Source organism: Apium graveolens, chromosome 5 (genome assembly GCF_009905375.1).
Source record: "Apium graveolens cultivar Ventura chromosome 5, ASM990537v1, whole genome shotgun sequence".
In the NCBI taxonomy this organism is placed as follows: domain Eukaryota; kingdom Viridiplantae; phylum Streptophyta; class Magnoliopsida; order Apiales; family Apiaceae; genus Apium; species Apium graveolens.
Genome location: NC_133651.1, coordinates 231,042,783 through 231,061,119, shown reverse-complemented (window position 1 = coordinate 231,061,119; position 18,337 = coordinate 231,042,783). Strand labels below are relative to the sequence as shown.

At 38.0% G+C, this 18,337-nt stretch overlaps 1 protein-coding gene across 2 annotated transcripts; it reads left to right on the top strand.

The window, feature by feature from the left end:
- Positions 1-12,871: 12,871 nt before the first annotated feature.
- On the top strand, positions 12,872-17,802 carry LOC141724928 (nicotinamide adenine dinucleotide transporter 1, chloroplastic-like). 2 transcript variants are annotated; one of them, XM_074527241.1, is made up of 9 exons: positions 12,872-13,261; positions 14,006-14,101; positions 14,442-14,548; positions 15,568-15,616; positions 15,771-15,880; positions 16,520-16,614; positions 16,946-17,034; positions 17,126-17,220; positions 17,303-17,802. In XM_074527241.1, the coding sequence occupies exons 1-9, from the start codon at positions 13,198-13,200 to the stop codon at positions 17,696-17,698; spliced, it is 1,101 nt and encodes a 366-aa protein (XP_074383342.1). In that variant the 5' UTR covers positions 12,872-13,197; the 3' UTR covers positions 17,699-17,802. The 2 variants fall into 2 exon arrangements, with proteins under 2 accessions (XP_074383342.1, XP_074383341.1); XM_074527240.1 differs by having other exon boundaries at positions 12,873-13,261; positions 15,768-15,880.
- Positions 17,803-18,337: the final 535 nt, after the last annotated feature.

Here is an 18,337-nt window from a genome sequence, read left to right as displayed (position 1 = left end):
ATTCTTTATTTTCGTTGTAACGTTGGATGCTAGTTTTCTTTACTTTGAACCTATTTACTCTTGTGACGTACTCTGGTTTAATATAAGTAGTTTTAGTTATTATTCTCGTGTGTTATTATCATGTTTTTATATGAACCCATGATGACGATGAGTGCTATCATGGGCTAATCGTGATCATGGGGTCATAACGGATTTACTATGGAACTCTTTAGTTAGTTATTTAATACCTTAGTGTGTGATGATTGTATGATACCTAGTATTGGTTGTGCGTATTCATCTTATGTGCGTCGCGAACATATAAGATAGGGTGTTAATCTCTTGTGAAGCGACGGTGGATCTTGAGATTTAGAACTTGCCATGTTAGCATAGGTTCATGTACGAGTATGCATGATTAGTGGGTAACTCTAACCGTTTTATCCGCCCTGTATAATCAAAAGAAATAACTTGTGCTTAAATCGTTATGTTGTCAATTTCTGTAGATATATAGGGACTCAACATAATTGATGCATATTCAACTTCTATCTTAATTGTGGATGCTTGGTAGAATGGTATTAGTACAATGAAAGTTGGCTTTTATCAGTTTCGCGTTATTCGATTAATATCATCACTGTTGCATGCTAAGGTAATAACAATAGCTATTGAAGGAAGTAGTAATGAAGTCGTGATCTCATGAGTGTTTTAATATTGTTAATTCAAGTGTTAATTAAGTGTTTAATTCTAGTAGTTAATTGTAGTTAATAATTAGTTAATCAAATCTGAGTGTTATTATCTTAACATTGAGAAGTAATCATACACTGGTGAGTGAGTTTAATTGAACATAATTAGTCTGAGTCTCTGTGGGAATGAACTAGAAAGTATTCTATATTACTTGTGAACGCGTATACTTGTGTGTGTTATTAGCGCGTGTTTTCGCCCTAACAAGTTTTTGGCGCCGCTACCGGGGACTCGGCGTATTTGTTTAGTTTATGTACTTACCATTATTGGTCATTAGGACTCGGTGATTAAGACATGTTACTTATTATTTCCGGTTGTGTTTCAGGTACTTTAGCGAGCGTTTATGCAAACTCGTTCTCATACTCGCAAGTGGACTTTAGATATGGCTGAGGAGACAGACGAAGTTCTTGATATTCCGGAGAAGATAGATTTTGAAGATTCGGATTCAGGAAGTGAGCAGAAAGAACCATTAACCATGGGTGATCGTTTAGTTCCGGCAGATCCAGCTCTTATGAACTTTTTTCGGCCCAAAATTGGTGACATTCAGTCTAGCATCATGCACCCGGCTATTGAGGCCAATAACTTTGAAATCAAGCCGGGCACTATTCAGATGGTGCAGAATTCTGTTTCTTTCGGAGGTGCTGCGACTGAAGACCCCAACATGCACATAAGGAATTTTGTCGAGATCTGTAGTACTTTCAAATATAATGGTGTGACTGATGAGGCTATCAAGCTGAGGCTTTTCCCATTCTCTCTGAGGGATAAAGCTAAGGACTGGTTACATTCTGAACCAGCTGGGTCTATCACTACTTGGCAAGATCTTGCGCAAAAGTTTCTGGTTAAGTTTTATCCAATGGCGAAGACTGCGACAATGAGGAGTGCTCTTACTCAGCAACCTACAGAATCTATGTGCGAAGCTTGGGAGCGCTACAAAGAGATGTTGAGAAAGTGTCCACATCATGGAATGCCTGATTGGATGGTGATCACTGGTTTCTATAATGGTTTGGGGGCCCAATCTCGGCCCATGCTCGATGCAGCAGCTGGAGGCGCCTTGTGGGCCAAAACCTATACTGAGGCTTATAATCTTATTGAGACTATGGCTGCAAATGAGCATCAAAACCCAACTCAAAGGATGATGCCTGGGAAGGTAGCAGGTATTCTGGAAGTCAATGCAGCTACAGCTATTGCAGCGCAGCTCCAAGCACTGTCTATGAAGGTCGATTCTCTAGCCACCTATGCGGTCAATCAGATAGCTATGGTCTGCGAGCTCTGTGCAGGTTCTCATGCTACGGATCAGTGTTCTCTTGTTAATAAATATGTTCAGTATGTGAACAATTATCAGCGACAACAGCATCCTGTGCCAGCTACTTATCATCCTAACAACAGAAATCATCCAAATTTCAGCTGGAGTAATAATCAGAATGTTATTCAGCAACCATATCAGCAAGGCGTAAGTAAACAGTTCAATCCACCTGGATTCCAGCAACCACAGCATTATGCTCAAACGCAATCATATCCTCAACAAGGAGGTGCAGCTCCACCCTCTAGTGCTAATTTTGAGGAACTTAAGCTATTGTGCAAAAGTCAGGCAGTTTCTATCAAGACCTTGGAAAATAAAATCGGTCAAATAGCCAATGCAGTGCTCAATCATCAACCTGGCACACTTCCCAGTGATACTGAAGTTCCAGGCAGGAAGGAAGCTAAAGAGCAAGTCAAGGCTATTATCTTAAGGTCTGGAAAAGTTGCTGATGCTGAAAAAGTAAAAGAAGGAGAAACTGAAGTTGGTGATGAAGAAGCTAAGCAAAAGGAGAAAGCAGCAGAACCAAGGAAGACTACTATTGAACGCACTCTGCTTGAGGGTAATACAGGGGATAAACAGCTCTATCCTCCACCACCTTTCCTTAAGAGATTGCAACAACAAAAGCTGGATAAGCAGTTCGGTAAGTTTCTGGAGGTGTTCAAGAAACTTCACATCAATATACCTTTCGCTGAGGCTCTGGAGCAAATGCCTAGTTATGCGAAATTTATGAAGAGTATTCTTTCAAGGAAGGTGAAACTGGATGACCTTGAGACCGTTGCTCTAACGGAAGAATGCAGTGTTGTGCTGCAACAAAAGTTACCTCCAAAGCTTAAAGATCCAGGTAGCTTCACCATTCCTTGCACCATTGGCAAGTTGTCTTTTGACAAGTGCCTGTATGATTTGGGAGCAAGCATCAATCTGATGCCGTTGTCGATCTTTAAAAAGTTAAATTTGCCTGATCCAAAGCCCACCTACATGTCTCTACAATTGGTCGATCGTTCTATTACATACCCACGAGGCATAGTGGAGGATGTGCTAGTAAAGGTGGATAAGCTCTTCTTTTCTGCAGACTTTGTTATTCTGGATTTCGAGGAAGATAAGAAGATTCCCATAATCTTGGGGAGACCCTTCTTGGCTACAGGCCGTACCTTGATAGATGTGCAGAAAGGTGAACTTACTATGCGGGTGCAGGATCAGGATGTGACATTCAATGTATTCAAAGCAATGAAATTCCCTACAGAAGATGAGGAGTGCTTAAAAGTGGATTTGATTGATTCTGCGGTTACTTCAGAACTTGATCATATGCTAATGTTTGATGCATTAGAGAAGGCTTTAGTGGGGGATTTTGACAGTGATCATGAGGATGGCAATGAGCAACTATAATATCTAAATGCTTCTCCCTGGAGGCGAAAGCTAGACATGCCATTTGAATCTCTTGGTACTTCTGACCTCAAAAATGCTGAAGGAAAGCTCAAACCATCTATTGAGGAAGCACCTACAGTGGAGCTTAAACCATTGCCTGAACACTTGAGGTATGCTTTTTTAGATTATGCATCTACTTTACCTGTTATTATTGCATCTGACCTTTCAAGTAGTGAGGAGGACAAGCTCTTAAGGATCTTGAGAGAATTCAAATCGGCTATCGGATGGACTATAGCAGACATCAAAGGGATCAGCCCTTCATACTGCATGCATAAGATTCTGCTAGAGGAGGGTAGTAAGCCGACTGTTGAGCAATAATGCAAACTTAATCTTATCATGAAAAAAGTGGTGAAGAAAGAAATTCTGAAGTGGCTGGATGCAGGAATCATTTATCCTATTTCTGACAGTTCTTGGGTGAGCCCCGTGCAATGTGTACCTAAGAAAGGAGGTATCACTGTGGTAGCAAATGAGAAGAATGAGCTCATCCCCACGAGAACAGTCACAGGATGGAGAGTATGCATGGACTACAGAAAGTTGAACAAGGCCACGAGGAAGGATCACTTCCCTCTTCCATTTATTGATCAGATGCTTGACAGGTTGGCCGGTCATGAGTATTATTGTCTTCTGGATGGCTATTCAGGGTATAATCAGATTTGTATTACACCAGAGGATCAAGAAAAGACTACCTTCACTTGTTCATTTGGCACGTTTTCTTTTCACAGAGTTTCATTTGGTTTATTTGGCGCACCGGCCACTTTTTAGAGATGTATGATGGCTATATTCTCTGACATGATTGGAAATAATGTCGAGGTGTTCATGGACAACTTCTCTGTCTTTGGACATTCGTATGATGAATGTTTGAATAATCTTCGTGCAGTACTCAAAAGGTGTGTGGAAACTAATTTGATGCTCAATTGGGAAAAATGTCATTTTATGGTGCGTGAAGGCATTACTCTTGGGCATAAGGTCTCTAGCAAGGGTCTTGAGGTGGACAAAGCCAAGGTGGGAGTCATTGAAAATCTTCCACCACCTATTTCTATGAAAGGAATCTGTAGTTTTCTTGGTCATGCGGGTTTTTATCGGCGTTTCATCAAGGACTTTTTGAAGATATCTAATCCGTTGTGCAACTTGCTTGAGAAGGATGTGCCTTTTAAATTTGATGATGACTGCTTAACGGCATTCGAGACTCTCAAGAAGAGTTTGATAACTGCACCGGTTATTGAGCACCTGATTGGACAGAGCCTTTTGAGATGATGTGTGATGTAAGTGATTATGCGGTGGGCGCAGTTCTTGGGCAGCACAAGAATAATCTTTTTTATGTAGTCTACTATGCTAGCAAGACCTTAAATGGGGCCCAAATGAACTACACCACTACTGAGAAGGAGCTCTTGGCTATAGTCTTTGGTTTCGAAAAATTTCGATCTTATTTGCTTGGGACAAAGGTGACAGTGTACACTGATCATGCGGCCATTCGCTATTTAGTTTCCAAGAAGGATTCGAAGCCGAGACTCATTCGTTGGGTGCTCTTGCTACAGGAATTTGAGTTAGAGATCAAGGATCGGAAAGGTACTGAGAATCAAGTAGCTGACCATCTCTCTAGATTGGAGAATCCCGAGTCTACTTCACATGATAAGACATTGATCAACGAATCTTTTCCGGATGAGCAGTTGTTCGAAGTTCAGGAGGAAGAGCCATGGTTCGCAGATATTGTGAATTATCTTGTCAGCAATATAATGCCTCCTAATTTGACCACAGCTCAAAAGAAGAAGTTTCTGCATGAGGTGAAGTGGTATATGTGGGATGAACCATATTTGTTTAGACAGGAAGCTGACCAGATCATCAGGAGATGTATCCCATTATGTGAGACGGAGGGGATATTACGAGACTCTCACTCCACAGTTTATGGTGGACACTATGGTGGTGAGAAGATGGCAGCACGTATTCTGCAAGCAGGTTTTTTCTGGCCTACTTTGTTTAAGGATGCTCATCATTTCGTTTTAAGGTGTGATCGTTGCCAAAGAGTGGGAAATTTTACGAGAAAGGATGAGATGTCGTTAAATGTGATGCTTGAAGTCGAGGTCTTTGATGTTTGGGGAATCGATTTCATGGGGCCTTTTGTCTCGTCCTGCAATAATCAGTACATCTTGCTGGCAGTCGATTATGTCTCAAAATGGGTAGAAGTCAAAGCTCTACCGACGAATGATGCAAAGGCGATGTTGAATTTTCTTCATAAGCAGATTTTCACAAGGTTTGAAATGCCACGAGTAATCATAAGTGATGAAGGGTCACATTTCTGCAACCGTAAGTTTACTTTTATGATGCAGCGCTACAATGTGAATCATCATGTTGCTACTGCCTATCATCCGCAAATAAATGGTCAAGCGGAAGTGTCTAACAGAGAGATCAAGCGCATTTTAGAGAAGGTTGTTTGTCTGTCAAGGAAGGATTGGTCTTTAAAGCTCGATGAAGCTGTTTGGGCTTATAGAACAGTATATAAGACTCCACTTGGGATGTCCCCATTTCAACTTGTGTATGGTAAGGGATGTCATTTACCTGCGGAGCTTGAGCATAAAGCCTATTGGGCGTTGAAAAAGTTGAATCTGGATCTAGATGCAGCTGGAAAGAAACGAATGCTTCAGCTTAGTGAACTTGATGAATTTCGACTCCAAGCGTACGAGAACAATAAAATGTACAAGGAAAAAGTGAAAAGGTGGCACGACAGAAGCTTCATCCTAAGTTATTTGTGTCGGGGCAGCAAGTTCTTTTATTTAACTCTCGTCTCCGACTTTTTCCTGGGAAGTTGAAATCAAGGTGGTCTGGACCTTTTATTGTCAAAACTGTGTTTCCACATGGAGCGGTGGAGATTTTTGAGAATGATCCGGACCAAGCATTCAAGGTTAATGGACAGCATTTGAAGCACTACTATGGGGACACGGCAAACCGGAAAGTGGTTAGTGCCGTTTTATTGTCAACTTGAGTAAGGTACGCTACGTCAAGCTAATTACGAAAAAGAAGCGTTTCGTGGGAGGCAACCCATGATTTGTTGTTACAGGAACCCTTAGAAGTTAGTAACCTATCCAAAACCACAAAAAAATCAGAAAAACAGGGCAAGGAAAAAAAATTCCAGAAGACCCCTGAGCGCCCGCTCAGCTCTGCTGAGCAACCGCTCAGGGGCCAACTGGGAGAAATTTTTTTAAGTCCAATAAAAATCCAAAAAAAATCTGAAAAATAAAAAAAAAACAAAATACAGCCCATTACCCACGACCTATTTCCCCATTATCACATGTTTTTAACCCTCAAACCCACTCCTAATCAAATTTTACCCTAATCCCTACCCTATATATACATACACCTATTCCATACACTTTCAAACCTTAAACTCTCTCCCAAATCCAAAAACACAAATCTTAAACACTTTTACTCAGTTTCGATGGCACCCAAGAGATCCAGGACTATCGATAGCAGCAGCACTGTCCCTACTGCTGATTCTTCGAGCTACTGCGAGGCCTCGTTTGAATGATAGGGCTGCTGAAGAGGAGTATACTAGGCTTCTGGGTAAGCCGATTTTGAAGGAGAGGGGGTTCTTACCATCGGGGAGGGATGGTGAGTTGTTGCCTATGATTATTGAGAAGGGTTGGATTGCTTTTTGTGAGTCTCCTGAAGCAGTTCCGATGAGCGTGGTTCGCGAGTTCTATGCGAACGCGAAGGCTGAGAAGAATGGGTATTCTGTTATTCGGGGGATGACGGTGGATTATCACCCTGCGGCGATTCGCCATGTGATTGGGCAGTGACAGAGGAAGCCCACGGAGAAGAATTGGAACGAGAAGACTGCTGAGGATTTTGACTTGGACTTGATTTGTGCTACTCTCTGTAGACCGGGCACAGTTTGGACCTTCAAGACTGGGACTAACGAGTATCGCCATTTTCCGGCGATTGCGATGAACAGGTATGCCCGTGCATGGAATGCTTTAATTTACGCTAATATTCTGCCTACTTCACATGCACATGAGGTCACAGTTGAGAGAGCACAGTTGTTATGGGGAATTTTGAATGAGGAGTACTATGTGGACCTTGGTGAGTTCATCTACCAAGGAATTCTAAAGTTTTTGAGGGGAGCTAAGCACATGAACATCCCTTATGCATCCACGGTTACAAAGCTTTGTCGAGCAGTGGGAGTTCAGTGGTCGTCTCATGAGCAGTTGTAGTTGCCGGCCGCTCCTATTAACTCTGGGACTCTGCATGTGATGCAGGAGTGGACCGGTGGTGAGCCCGAGGAGCATGGGCTGGGTTATCGTCTTCCAGGAGGGCATCCAGCACGAGGTGCTACCATGGAGAGGCCAAGGCGAGATGGGGCTGGTTCTTTTAGAGCTCAGAAGGGTGCTGGGATGGCTGATGCCCAGTATAGGAGGTTGTCGAGGAGGATGGACGCTATGTACGAGACATAGAGCAGGTTTGCTCAGGAGCTCACCCTTGTACTTGGGACTGCTTTTCGAGACCTTGGAGCTGACATCCAGTGGCCAGTTTTTGGTGAGGACTCTATATATCCGCCTCCTGATACACCACCCTCTGAGGGTGATGATGATGATGATCTCTCCGAGTAGGTATACCCTGTGTTCCTTTCTACTACCTTCACTGAGGACAGTGAAGATTTTAAGTTTGGGGGTGGTAGTTAAGGAATATTTTGTGTGTGTCATATAGTTGCATATTCATGATAGTTTAGTTCATATAGTTCATATAGTTGCATATTTTTTGTCATATAGTTTTTTTTATTATTATTTATAGCTTTATTTATCATGTCATGTAGCTCATGCATATACCATGATCCCTTTTGCGCTGATTTATCAATTAATTTGTGATGTTGATACGAGTGTAGTGATAGCGTTAAAGTGATGTTGAGTCGTGTAGGTTGATATGCATGCTAGAAACACTTTTAATTTCACTAAGTCTTAGAGAATGCTTAAAGACTAGATTGTTGTTATGGTTTGATGGTTTTCGAGGTTAATCTATTGATTATGCTTAGAATTTTATAATAGATTCTTAGTGATAAAAGGCTTGAAAAGAAAAAATGAAATTCATTGCTAATTGTGGCTAGGCGTCAAATGGCTAGTAGCCGTCTCGTATTTTTATTCGAGTAGTCTAGGGTTGAGCAAGATGGAGCGAAACGCACTTGCTCAGAAAGTTTGAAAAAAAAAGAGAAAAAAAATAGAAAAGAAGAAAAGAAAAAATATATAAATTAAAGAGTTAATGCATAATTGATCAGAAGAAAAGAAAAGAAAAAAAAATAAAGAGTTAATGCATAATTGATCACGAGTGGGCTCTTTGGTATTCGAGTTATTAAGTTCCTAGGGGACTTTGTGCCTAGTGACCTAAGGCTTTTATAGTCTGGGATCCGCTAACCTAACGCTCGCTACATGGATGCCATTGTATAAGTCTTTTGTGGACCTCACTTATTGCACGGTCAAATAAGTATTTGTTGTTATAAATAAAAAGTATGATTCCGTAATAAGCTCAAGAATCTTGAAGTAGTCACTTTGTGCCTAGAATTTTTATTCTTCGTATAATCATGCGATTGCCTTGAGGATAGTCGAGTTATGATAATTGATCTAGTTTCGAAGCATATCTGTTAAGCATCTGCACACACCACGTTTCTAGCTGTATGTTAGTTTGCATGATTTGATTGATCTTTATTCGCCTAATTGCATTGGTTGAGATGTCGTAAGTTGGTTGGTTTGGTCGTAGTAAGGGGGATCGCTGCATTTCATATAGATTGCATTCATGCATATTTTTGTTTTGTTTTTGAGACTGTGACGCTTGAGGACAAACATCGATTTAAGTTTGGGGGTGTGATAAGTGGCATTTTATACCACGTAGAACGTCTTATAATAGCTTAAATTGGTGTCTTAAAATCAAGTATTTTGTGTATTTGATGCGTTTTTCTAGTGTTTGTGCATTTCAGGGTATTAATTACATTTCGGGAGAGAATTCATCAATAATAAGCCTTGGCATGTATTTAGCATTGCAAGTGGGAAGATAGGAGCAGATTTCAGCGAAGAAACGGGAGAAAAACAGATCAGTTTCCAGTAGGGGGCTGAGCGTCCGCTCAGGAATGCTGAGCGGCCGCGCAGGGTCGGATTTTCAGAATTAATATTTTAGACTCCTATTTCTATTTGACTTCCAACTTCTGAGTTAGCTGGGCTTTATGGGACTCCTATATAAGTAGATTTCAAAGACGTTTCACAAAGTTTGGATCGTAGTATTAATCGAAGAGCGAAGAGATAAGAAAGAAGACCGTTTTAGCACACCGCAACAAAGAGGAAGCATATTTTCTTGTGATTCTTTATTTTCGTTGTAACATTGGATGCTAGTTTTCTTTACTTTGAACCTATTTACTCTTGTGACGTACTCTGGTTTAATGTAAGTAGTTTTAGTTATTATTCTCGTGTGTTATTATCATGTTTTCATATGAACCCATGATGACGATGAGTGCTATCATGGGCTAATCGTGATCATAGGGTCGTAACGGATTTACTATGGAATTCTTTAGTTAGTTGTTTAATACCTTAGTGTGTGATGATTGTGTGATATCTAGTATTGGTTGTGCGTATTCGTCTTATGTGCGTCACGGACATATAAGATAGGGTGTTAATCTCTTATGAAGCGACGGTAGATCTTGAGATTTAGAACTTGCCATGCTAGCATAGGTTCATGTACGAGTATGCATGATTAGTGGGTAACTCTAACCGTTTTATTCGCCCTGTGTAATCAAAAGGAATAACTTGTGCTTAAATCGTTATGTTGTCAATTTCTGTAGACATATAGGGACTCAACATAATTGATGTCTATTCAACTTCTATCTTAATTATGGATGCTTGGTAGACTGGTATTAGTACAATAAAAGTTGGCTTTTATCAGTTTCGTGTTATTCAATTAATATCATCACTGTTGCATGCTAAGGTAATAACAATAGCTATTGAAGGAAGTAGTAATGAAGTTGTGATCTCATGAATATTTTAATATTGTTAATTCAAGTGTTAATTAAATGTTTAATTCTAGTAGTTAATTGTAGTTAATAATTAGTTAATCAAATCTGAGTGTTATTGTCTTAACATTGAGAAGTAATCATACACTGGTGAGTGAGTTTAATTGAACATAATTAGTCTGAGTCTCTGTGGGAACGAACTAGAAAGTATTCTATATTACTTGCGAACACGTATACTTGCGTGTGTTATTAGCGCGTGTTTTCGCCCTAACATTCGCCTCACACATTTGTAACTTGATTGTTTAATTTCTTGTATATATTTGATAATATATTAAGATAAAATTCATCTCGAGCTTGTTCGCTGTAAATCAAACGTGAAAATACACGCAAGCGTACGCGATCACAAGTAGTATAAGATATTAGTCAAGTTCGTTCCCACAGAGACTGGTTTAAATTAAGTTCATATTATGCACCTATGCAACAATGTATGGTTATCGTTCAATGCTAAGACAAGTAACAATTTAAGTTTTGATTTAATTAAGAGATTATACTAAATAACATTAACTAAGAGAAATACGATTGAATTTCTTATATGAGAATAAATATGGGATTCCAACTTCATTAAATACTTCATTCAAAGTTTATGTTTTAACCTTAGCATGTGATGGTGATGACAACTAATCAGATAATACGAAACTAGTATACGCGAACTTGCGTTATACGAATACCCTACTATCAAACATCCACAATTAAGATAGAAGTTGAATAAACACCAATTATATTTAATCCTTATATGTCTATAAAGATTGAAAACATAACGGTTTAAGAGCAAGTTATCTATCTTGATTACATAGAGTGAATAAGATGGTTAAAATTACCCACGAATTATGCACGTCAATTCATACATAAACCTATTCTAGCATCACAAGTTCTAAACCTTTATATTCACCGTCGCTTCAATAGAGATTAACAAACAATCTTAGATGTTAGCTACCATCAAAGACGAATAAGTACAACCAAACTAGGAAATCATAAATCATCGCAGACAAAGGATTATAAAACAATTAACTATTAAAATCCATAAATAAATCCGCTAGAACCCCATGACAACGATTAGTTCATAATCGAACTCATCGTCACCATGGGTTCCAATGCAAACATGGTAATAAACAATATAAGAGTACTAGGGTTCAAAGACAAATCGAAAACAAGCATCCAAAATGTCAACTATATTGAAGAATACAAAAGTCTTCTTCTCCGTAGCCGTCTTGTACTCTCTAGGTCTTCTCAATACTCTCCATTGGCTCTTTGTTAATAAAAACATCTTATTATTGGTTTATATAGGCTTCTGGACGGCCTGGGCTCGCAAAATCTCACAATAGTACTCAAAATAGGACTCTGGGCCAGGCAACCCGCGCGGCCTCCCCGCTTCCCGTGCGGGCGCGCGCAACTGGCGTGACCACCCCGCAGCTCCGCGCGGGCGCGCCAAGCTTCTGTCCCTTGACTCAATTTCCTTGTTTTTGCTGCAGTTTGAGTTCCGTTCGTCAGAATTCGACGATTCAACAGTCCACGCGAAGCTATCGAGATGCTCTTCAACTAGAGAATGGTCTCTTTTCAGCATATTTCTTTGAAAAACTCATTTATTCATCCAACTAGTTCATGTAATGCAAAAACACATAAAAATACCAATAACTTGAATCCAAAACACCAACTTAAACTTGTAATGAAGCGTTCCAAGTAGATATAAAATTCACTTATCAGAGCTCAGTTCGATTTATAAACAAATCGAATGAAAACAATTTTATGGTTTTGTTTATTAAATGAGCTGAAATTAAGTACAATACAATTGGGCTCGAAAATTCGCGAACAAGCTTGATTGCAATATTCGTGAATAAGTTCGTTAATATAGTTCGTGAACAAGTTCGTCGGTATTACGAAAGAAGACACTCGTTGATATATTTCGTAAATAAATATATTAATTACTAGTTTATTCTTGTAAACATGTTATGAACACATACTTATCACGTAATATATAACGAATAATTGTGTATTTATCTGCAAATTTTTTTACCCATTTCTTTGATCTATTTATTTTTTTTTATTAAATTTATATATTTTTAATTTTTTATATGATTAAATCGTAATACATGGTAGATTGTATAACTATTTTATTTAATTTATGTTTATGTATTCAATTATTTTGTATATATCTTTATTTATATAAAATAAAAAATTTCACTCAAAATTTTTTTAATGTGTCTTGCGCAAACAAAAATTTTAACTCAATAAAAATTTGAACTCGAATTATATATATTTTTTACGAGGTTAAAAATTCAGTTTGGTTCACTCATTTGCAGGCTAAAACTCTTACATTTTTAAAACCAATTAATATAACTACTATTTAATAAATATTTTAGTAGTACAAGTTTGATAAAAACAAATGCTATGTTTTTTGTTGTGCACTTGTTTTTCTATTGCAAGTGAGAAGCTTTCTTTTTCTTGTCCGAAATCCAAAATACAAGTCGGCCGGGTCAGTCAGACCACCGTGTTTCTCCATTTTTGAGAGCGTCAAAACACGTCCCCAACTTCTAGTTTCCCCCAATTTCTACATATATATATATGATATACGTTTAATCTCGTAATGTAAGTAATTGCTTTTTATACCCGACCGAATTCATATTCAATTCATTCAAATTGGGTTAAAACTTAAAATTAATTTTAATAAAATTAGGGTTAGGGTTTGGAATTGTCTTAGATTTTGTAGAATAGAAGCTCAATCAAAATGGCCGGCGGTGATCGAAGCGCTAGGGACATCATTTGTGACGCCGGCGCCGGCGCTGCTGCTGGTAAATTTTCCCCTAATTGTCTCATTTTTTGTTTCTTTTCTTTCTTTAATTGTTGCAGCTAGGGTTTGGATTTAGAAGCATAATTGTGTCATACATTACATTTTATCTCGTTCGGGTTCATAGATCGTTGATCTTGATATACATTTTAGCTTTTGTTGAGCTAATTGTTGCTTAAACGTAGACTACACTAAAATCTTTAGCAATTTATGTCTTTCGGGACGGGACCGTTCCAGGGAAATGTGTTAATTAATCCGGGGAAAAATTCAGTGTGTTGATAGTAAACTGTAGTTGTCGGAACTAACAAAAAATATCATTTGATCGAGGCTGTACTATAGTAAATTTAGTACGTAGCTACTAGCTGAAATGAAAAGGAAATAGCCACGAGGAGGAAATTAGTTGCATAATTGAGGGTTGATTACGAGGGCAAACATATAAAGTTTTGATTAGAATGAGTTTTTTTACCTTAGAAGTACTGAAGTAGAGTACAGTTTTATGTATCTGGGTCTCGGAAAAATGAAACAGAAAAGTAAAAATTATTACTTGATTGATTATTAACCTCGATTAAATAATACATTTTGTTGGTCCCTAGGATAATACGTACAGTGTAACTTTTTTCCTTAATTGATGAATTCAATTAATCAATAAAGTTTCCTGGTTCTGAGATGAATTTGATATACTAAATCGAGATCCTTTGTTAGGATGTGGGATTTATTGTACAATTGTTTAATTTTTAATGTTCCGCAGGTGCTATAGCTGCCACTATAATGTGTCCATTAGATGTGATCAAGACAAGATTACAAGTCCATGGCTTAACTGAATTTGCCCATTCTGGTCGTAAAGGTATGTGTGTAAGCAGAGAAGTTCATAAAATGCATGTATTTGGAGGTGCATGTATATCATTATCAACAAGTTTGATCTGCTTATTGTTGCATATAAAATTTAAGGAACTGTTTATGTATTTCTTTCTGTTGGTATTAAAATTCTAAAATATTCGATGAAATTGAAAACTAAAGAAAAGCATATAATCAGTATAATTTCTCGTCATCTATTGAATATGCAATATACGAGTGGATCACAAATCAGCTTCTTTTTCCAAATTGTTTACTCCGTCTTTCTTTGCCTCCTGTCTATTTGTCCTTATTTTTTTCAGGGTTTTGCCTTACAATTTTTTGGTGACCAGGAGGCATTATTGTCACCATCTTTCAAAATATAATACGAGCTGAGGGTGTGAAGGGATTATATCGTGGGCTGTCACCGACATTAGCTGCTCTTCTTCCAAACTGGGCAGTGAGTGACTTCTCTTGATAAGCTTATGAAGAGATGCTTTCCAGTTTCATTTGTTAATATTACGGAAAAGGGGCTTTAAATCCTTCCCCTATCTTTCAGTAGTATTATTATTGAAATTTATTTAAAAAGGTACCTTGAACCAAACAAGAGAATTGGATACCTATTTTGGCCTAGCGGTATTTTTCTGAGACTTGGTTCTTTTCTTTTTACATTTCTTTTCCCTTATGCTGTGCTCCCAAGTTGTAGTTTGGAGAGAAAAGAAAAGAAAGGGAAATGTACTTTTAAAATTTTCTTCTCAAGTTGCGCTCTCGAGTTTTCTGAGAAGAGATAAGAAAAGATTAAGAGAAAATAATTTGTCCCCAATAGTTTCTTTCCAAAAATGGGATGATTGGGATGGGAGAGGATCTCACATGCATTTCTAAAATATTTCCCTCCATGTGAATTATTTCAAAATTTTCTATCATCCTCAACAAAAAACTTGGGAGCATTTTAAATAAACTTTTTTTCTTCTCCCTTCTCTTCGATTCTTTTCATTAACTAAAAACCTGGGTGCCCGGTATAAGTATATAACTGAAAAATACTTAACAAATGCTTAGAAAGTTCACATGTGTCGCAGGCAGCTGCTCAATTCATTTAACCAAATTCTTAGGATTGTAATCTTTCTTTTTTTAAAGACCTTGAAACAAGCCATTCGCAGGAACACTATAATAGCCACTCGTGCTGTTTGTCTTAACTATTTTTGACATAAATCTACAATTTATCTAAATATATTTACTTTTATCAACTGCTTTGCTACCTTGACCAAAAGAAGGAATTTTTTGTTTTCGTATTTAATTTTTCATTACTGGGAGACAAAAGAAGATTTATAGACAATTTGGTTTTACTGTTTTTGTACAATTATTGTGGGTGCTCGAATTAGAAGTCTTATCCTTCTTCATACTCTGAACTGGCATGTGACATCTTATCAAACTTTATATGTATCTCTCCTCGAGTAACAGAAATAATACCTCCATATGCAGGTGTACTTTGCAGTGTATGGGAATCTCAAAAGCCTACTCCATTCACATGGTTGGTAACTTTTTTGTTGCTTGATTAGTGTAATATTTTGACATCTATTGGATGTAAAAATAAGACAATTACATTACTTTTTAGTAATGGACTTTTGGACTTTAGTTACTTGAATGGTTACTGAACAACTTTAAACTTTTGATAATTAAAGCAGACAGCAGTGGCCAGCTTACATTCGGGGCAAATATTATGGCTGCTGCAGGAGCTGGGGCAGCGACAGCAATCGCAACAAATCCTCTCTGGGTTGTTAAGACTAGACTCCAGGTAGCCTTTGATGATGTGAATTCTAGAATATAATGCTTTTCCCCTCAGCTGGCATCAAATTATATTGCATTGCTTCTGAACTACAAAAAAAAAGGAAGAAGAAAGGAAATTGCATCTTTCTGTTATATTCGTTTTCTTGTTTTTTTAGAACTAATCCCATTTCTTATTCTTTAGACAATATTAGCAATTATCGTAATTGAATTTTTATCATGCCTTGACTAACCTTAAATATTGTTCGGAACCCTCTAGTATCATCAGGAGCCCAGCAGCAGGTAAAGACCTTTTAAAAGATATCCTTAAAATGTAGCTATTATATATATATGTGTGTGTGTGTGTCGGATTGTGAGATGGGGGATGTATATGTTATTATGCATGGTGGTTAAGTGGACAACCTTTCCATTTTAATATAATCTGTGGGGTTAGATCGAATCTTAAATCAATAGCGAACAATGTCATCTTCTTGATGAGCTGTTGAGTTCTGCCTGCACATAGCTGTTGGAAAACGATAATAATGATTTTCCAGTGATCACCATAAAATATGTTGCAAGACGAATGCCAGTCAACTGATTATCTTTTGGTTCCAATTTTATCTTACTCATCATCTGCCATGTATACTTATATGGAATTTCATCTCACTAGACACAGGGCATGAGACCTGGTGTGGTTCCTTACAAAAGCACACTTTCTGCCTTGAGACAAATTTTGGTCGAGGAAGGGATTCGGGGATGGTACAGGTTGGTGCGTCTTATTAATTTTAATTTTGAATGTGAAAATTTTGTCTGTCTTCCTCATATGCTTCTCAACTTATGACATATTATCGGAGTCTTTTGTGGTGTTAAATTCATTGCCTGAATCATGTTCCATCTAATAGTCGTAAAAGTGGTTCTCATATGTATGCCTATGCTTTACTTTATTTGTCGGAAGGTTCAATTGGTCCATTTAGGGTCACGAAACACCAGTATGTACTTAATATATTATGATTTATGCGCATATAGAATTATTTATATACTTTTGGTCCCATCCATCACTTCCGACTCCATGGTTTTAATTTTGTGTGAAATGCAGTGGCCTTTTGCCTTCTCTTGTGGGGATAAGCCATGTAGCCATCCAGTTTCCTGCATATGAAAATATAAAATGCTATTTAGCGAAGAAAGGTAAATATTTTGTTCTTGTTCTAGTACATTGGTTGACACTTATTAAGCTCTATACAACTAAGTTAAGTGTGAGCATGTTCATAATTTTCAGATAATACTAACGTTAGTGAGTTAAGTGCCGGTAAAGTCGCAATTGCCTCTTCACTTGCTAAAATAGGTGCTTCTGTTGTGACGTACCCACATGAGGTAATTATTTACACCTCTTTGTAGGTCGCCAGTATAGAAGGGCCTTGCTTTATTTTACTTTATGGCATCTATTATGCACCAGGTAATAAGGTCTAGACTTCAAGAACAAGGGCAGGTCAGGAATTCACAACCCCAATATGCTGGGGGCATTGATTGCCTGAAGCAGTTGCTGCGGAGGGAAGGTTTTTCTGGTTTATATCGTGGCTGTGGTACCAACTTACTGAGAACAACTCCATCTGCTGTTATTACATTCACCGCATATGAGATGATACATCAATTTTTGGATCGTGCACTACCTCTTGACGAGAAGCATTCAAAAGCCTGCCCCAAACCTGATGGTGATATCAATCCAAGCAAGCAGTCGGAGGGGATTGGGGAAGGAAATGAATTCAAATTAAGTAGATCAGAAATTACATCTAACAAGCAAACTCCTTTAATACCTTTGAGAAACACAGATCAAAGAACAGCTGAACGTTAATTACTTAGTTGCAAATTTCCCCTTCTTTTTTTTTTACTGATTGTAATTGCAGAAATTGTCTACATGTGACGATGATGAATAAAAAGTATCCACAATTTCTCACATCTTAATGTCTTGATTTTCCTTATTAAGCCACTACAAATATTCAACTCTTTTTTTCTTTACAGTTATTCAACTCGCATTTATTTATTATACACTCTCATCATGTTCCATTCTCCGCAAGTACTAACTTAATAAATTTAATGTTTGGTAATGATATTTTAATCACGGGCAAATCGGGACTAATCTAATAAATTAAAAATTTGGTGCCAGGGAAGGTAGTACAACTGCTGTGGATCCAATAGTGACATGTATGACATATTAAGGATTAGGAATCAGGTTCTTGAGCTTTAAAAATTCCACAAGCATTGCACTTGAAAGAGGATCCACTGCGCAGTAATGTTAGCGAGTGCTGCTGCTGGTGTCCTTCGTGACTAAGAAGCAGCTCCATTACAGCACATCTCACTCACACCCTCATAACTACTAAAAGTAAGCCCCCATATTCTCACAAGAACAAAATCTACATGATGCTGACTTGGCAAGAAGGTCGTTGTCACGTAGGCGTCCTACTGGCCGTTGGTCAGAGTGGTATGTATTGAG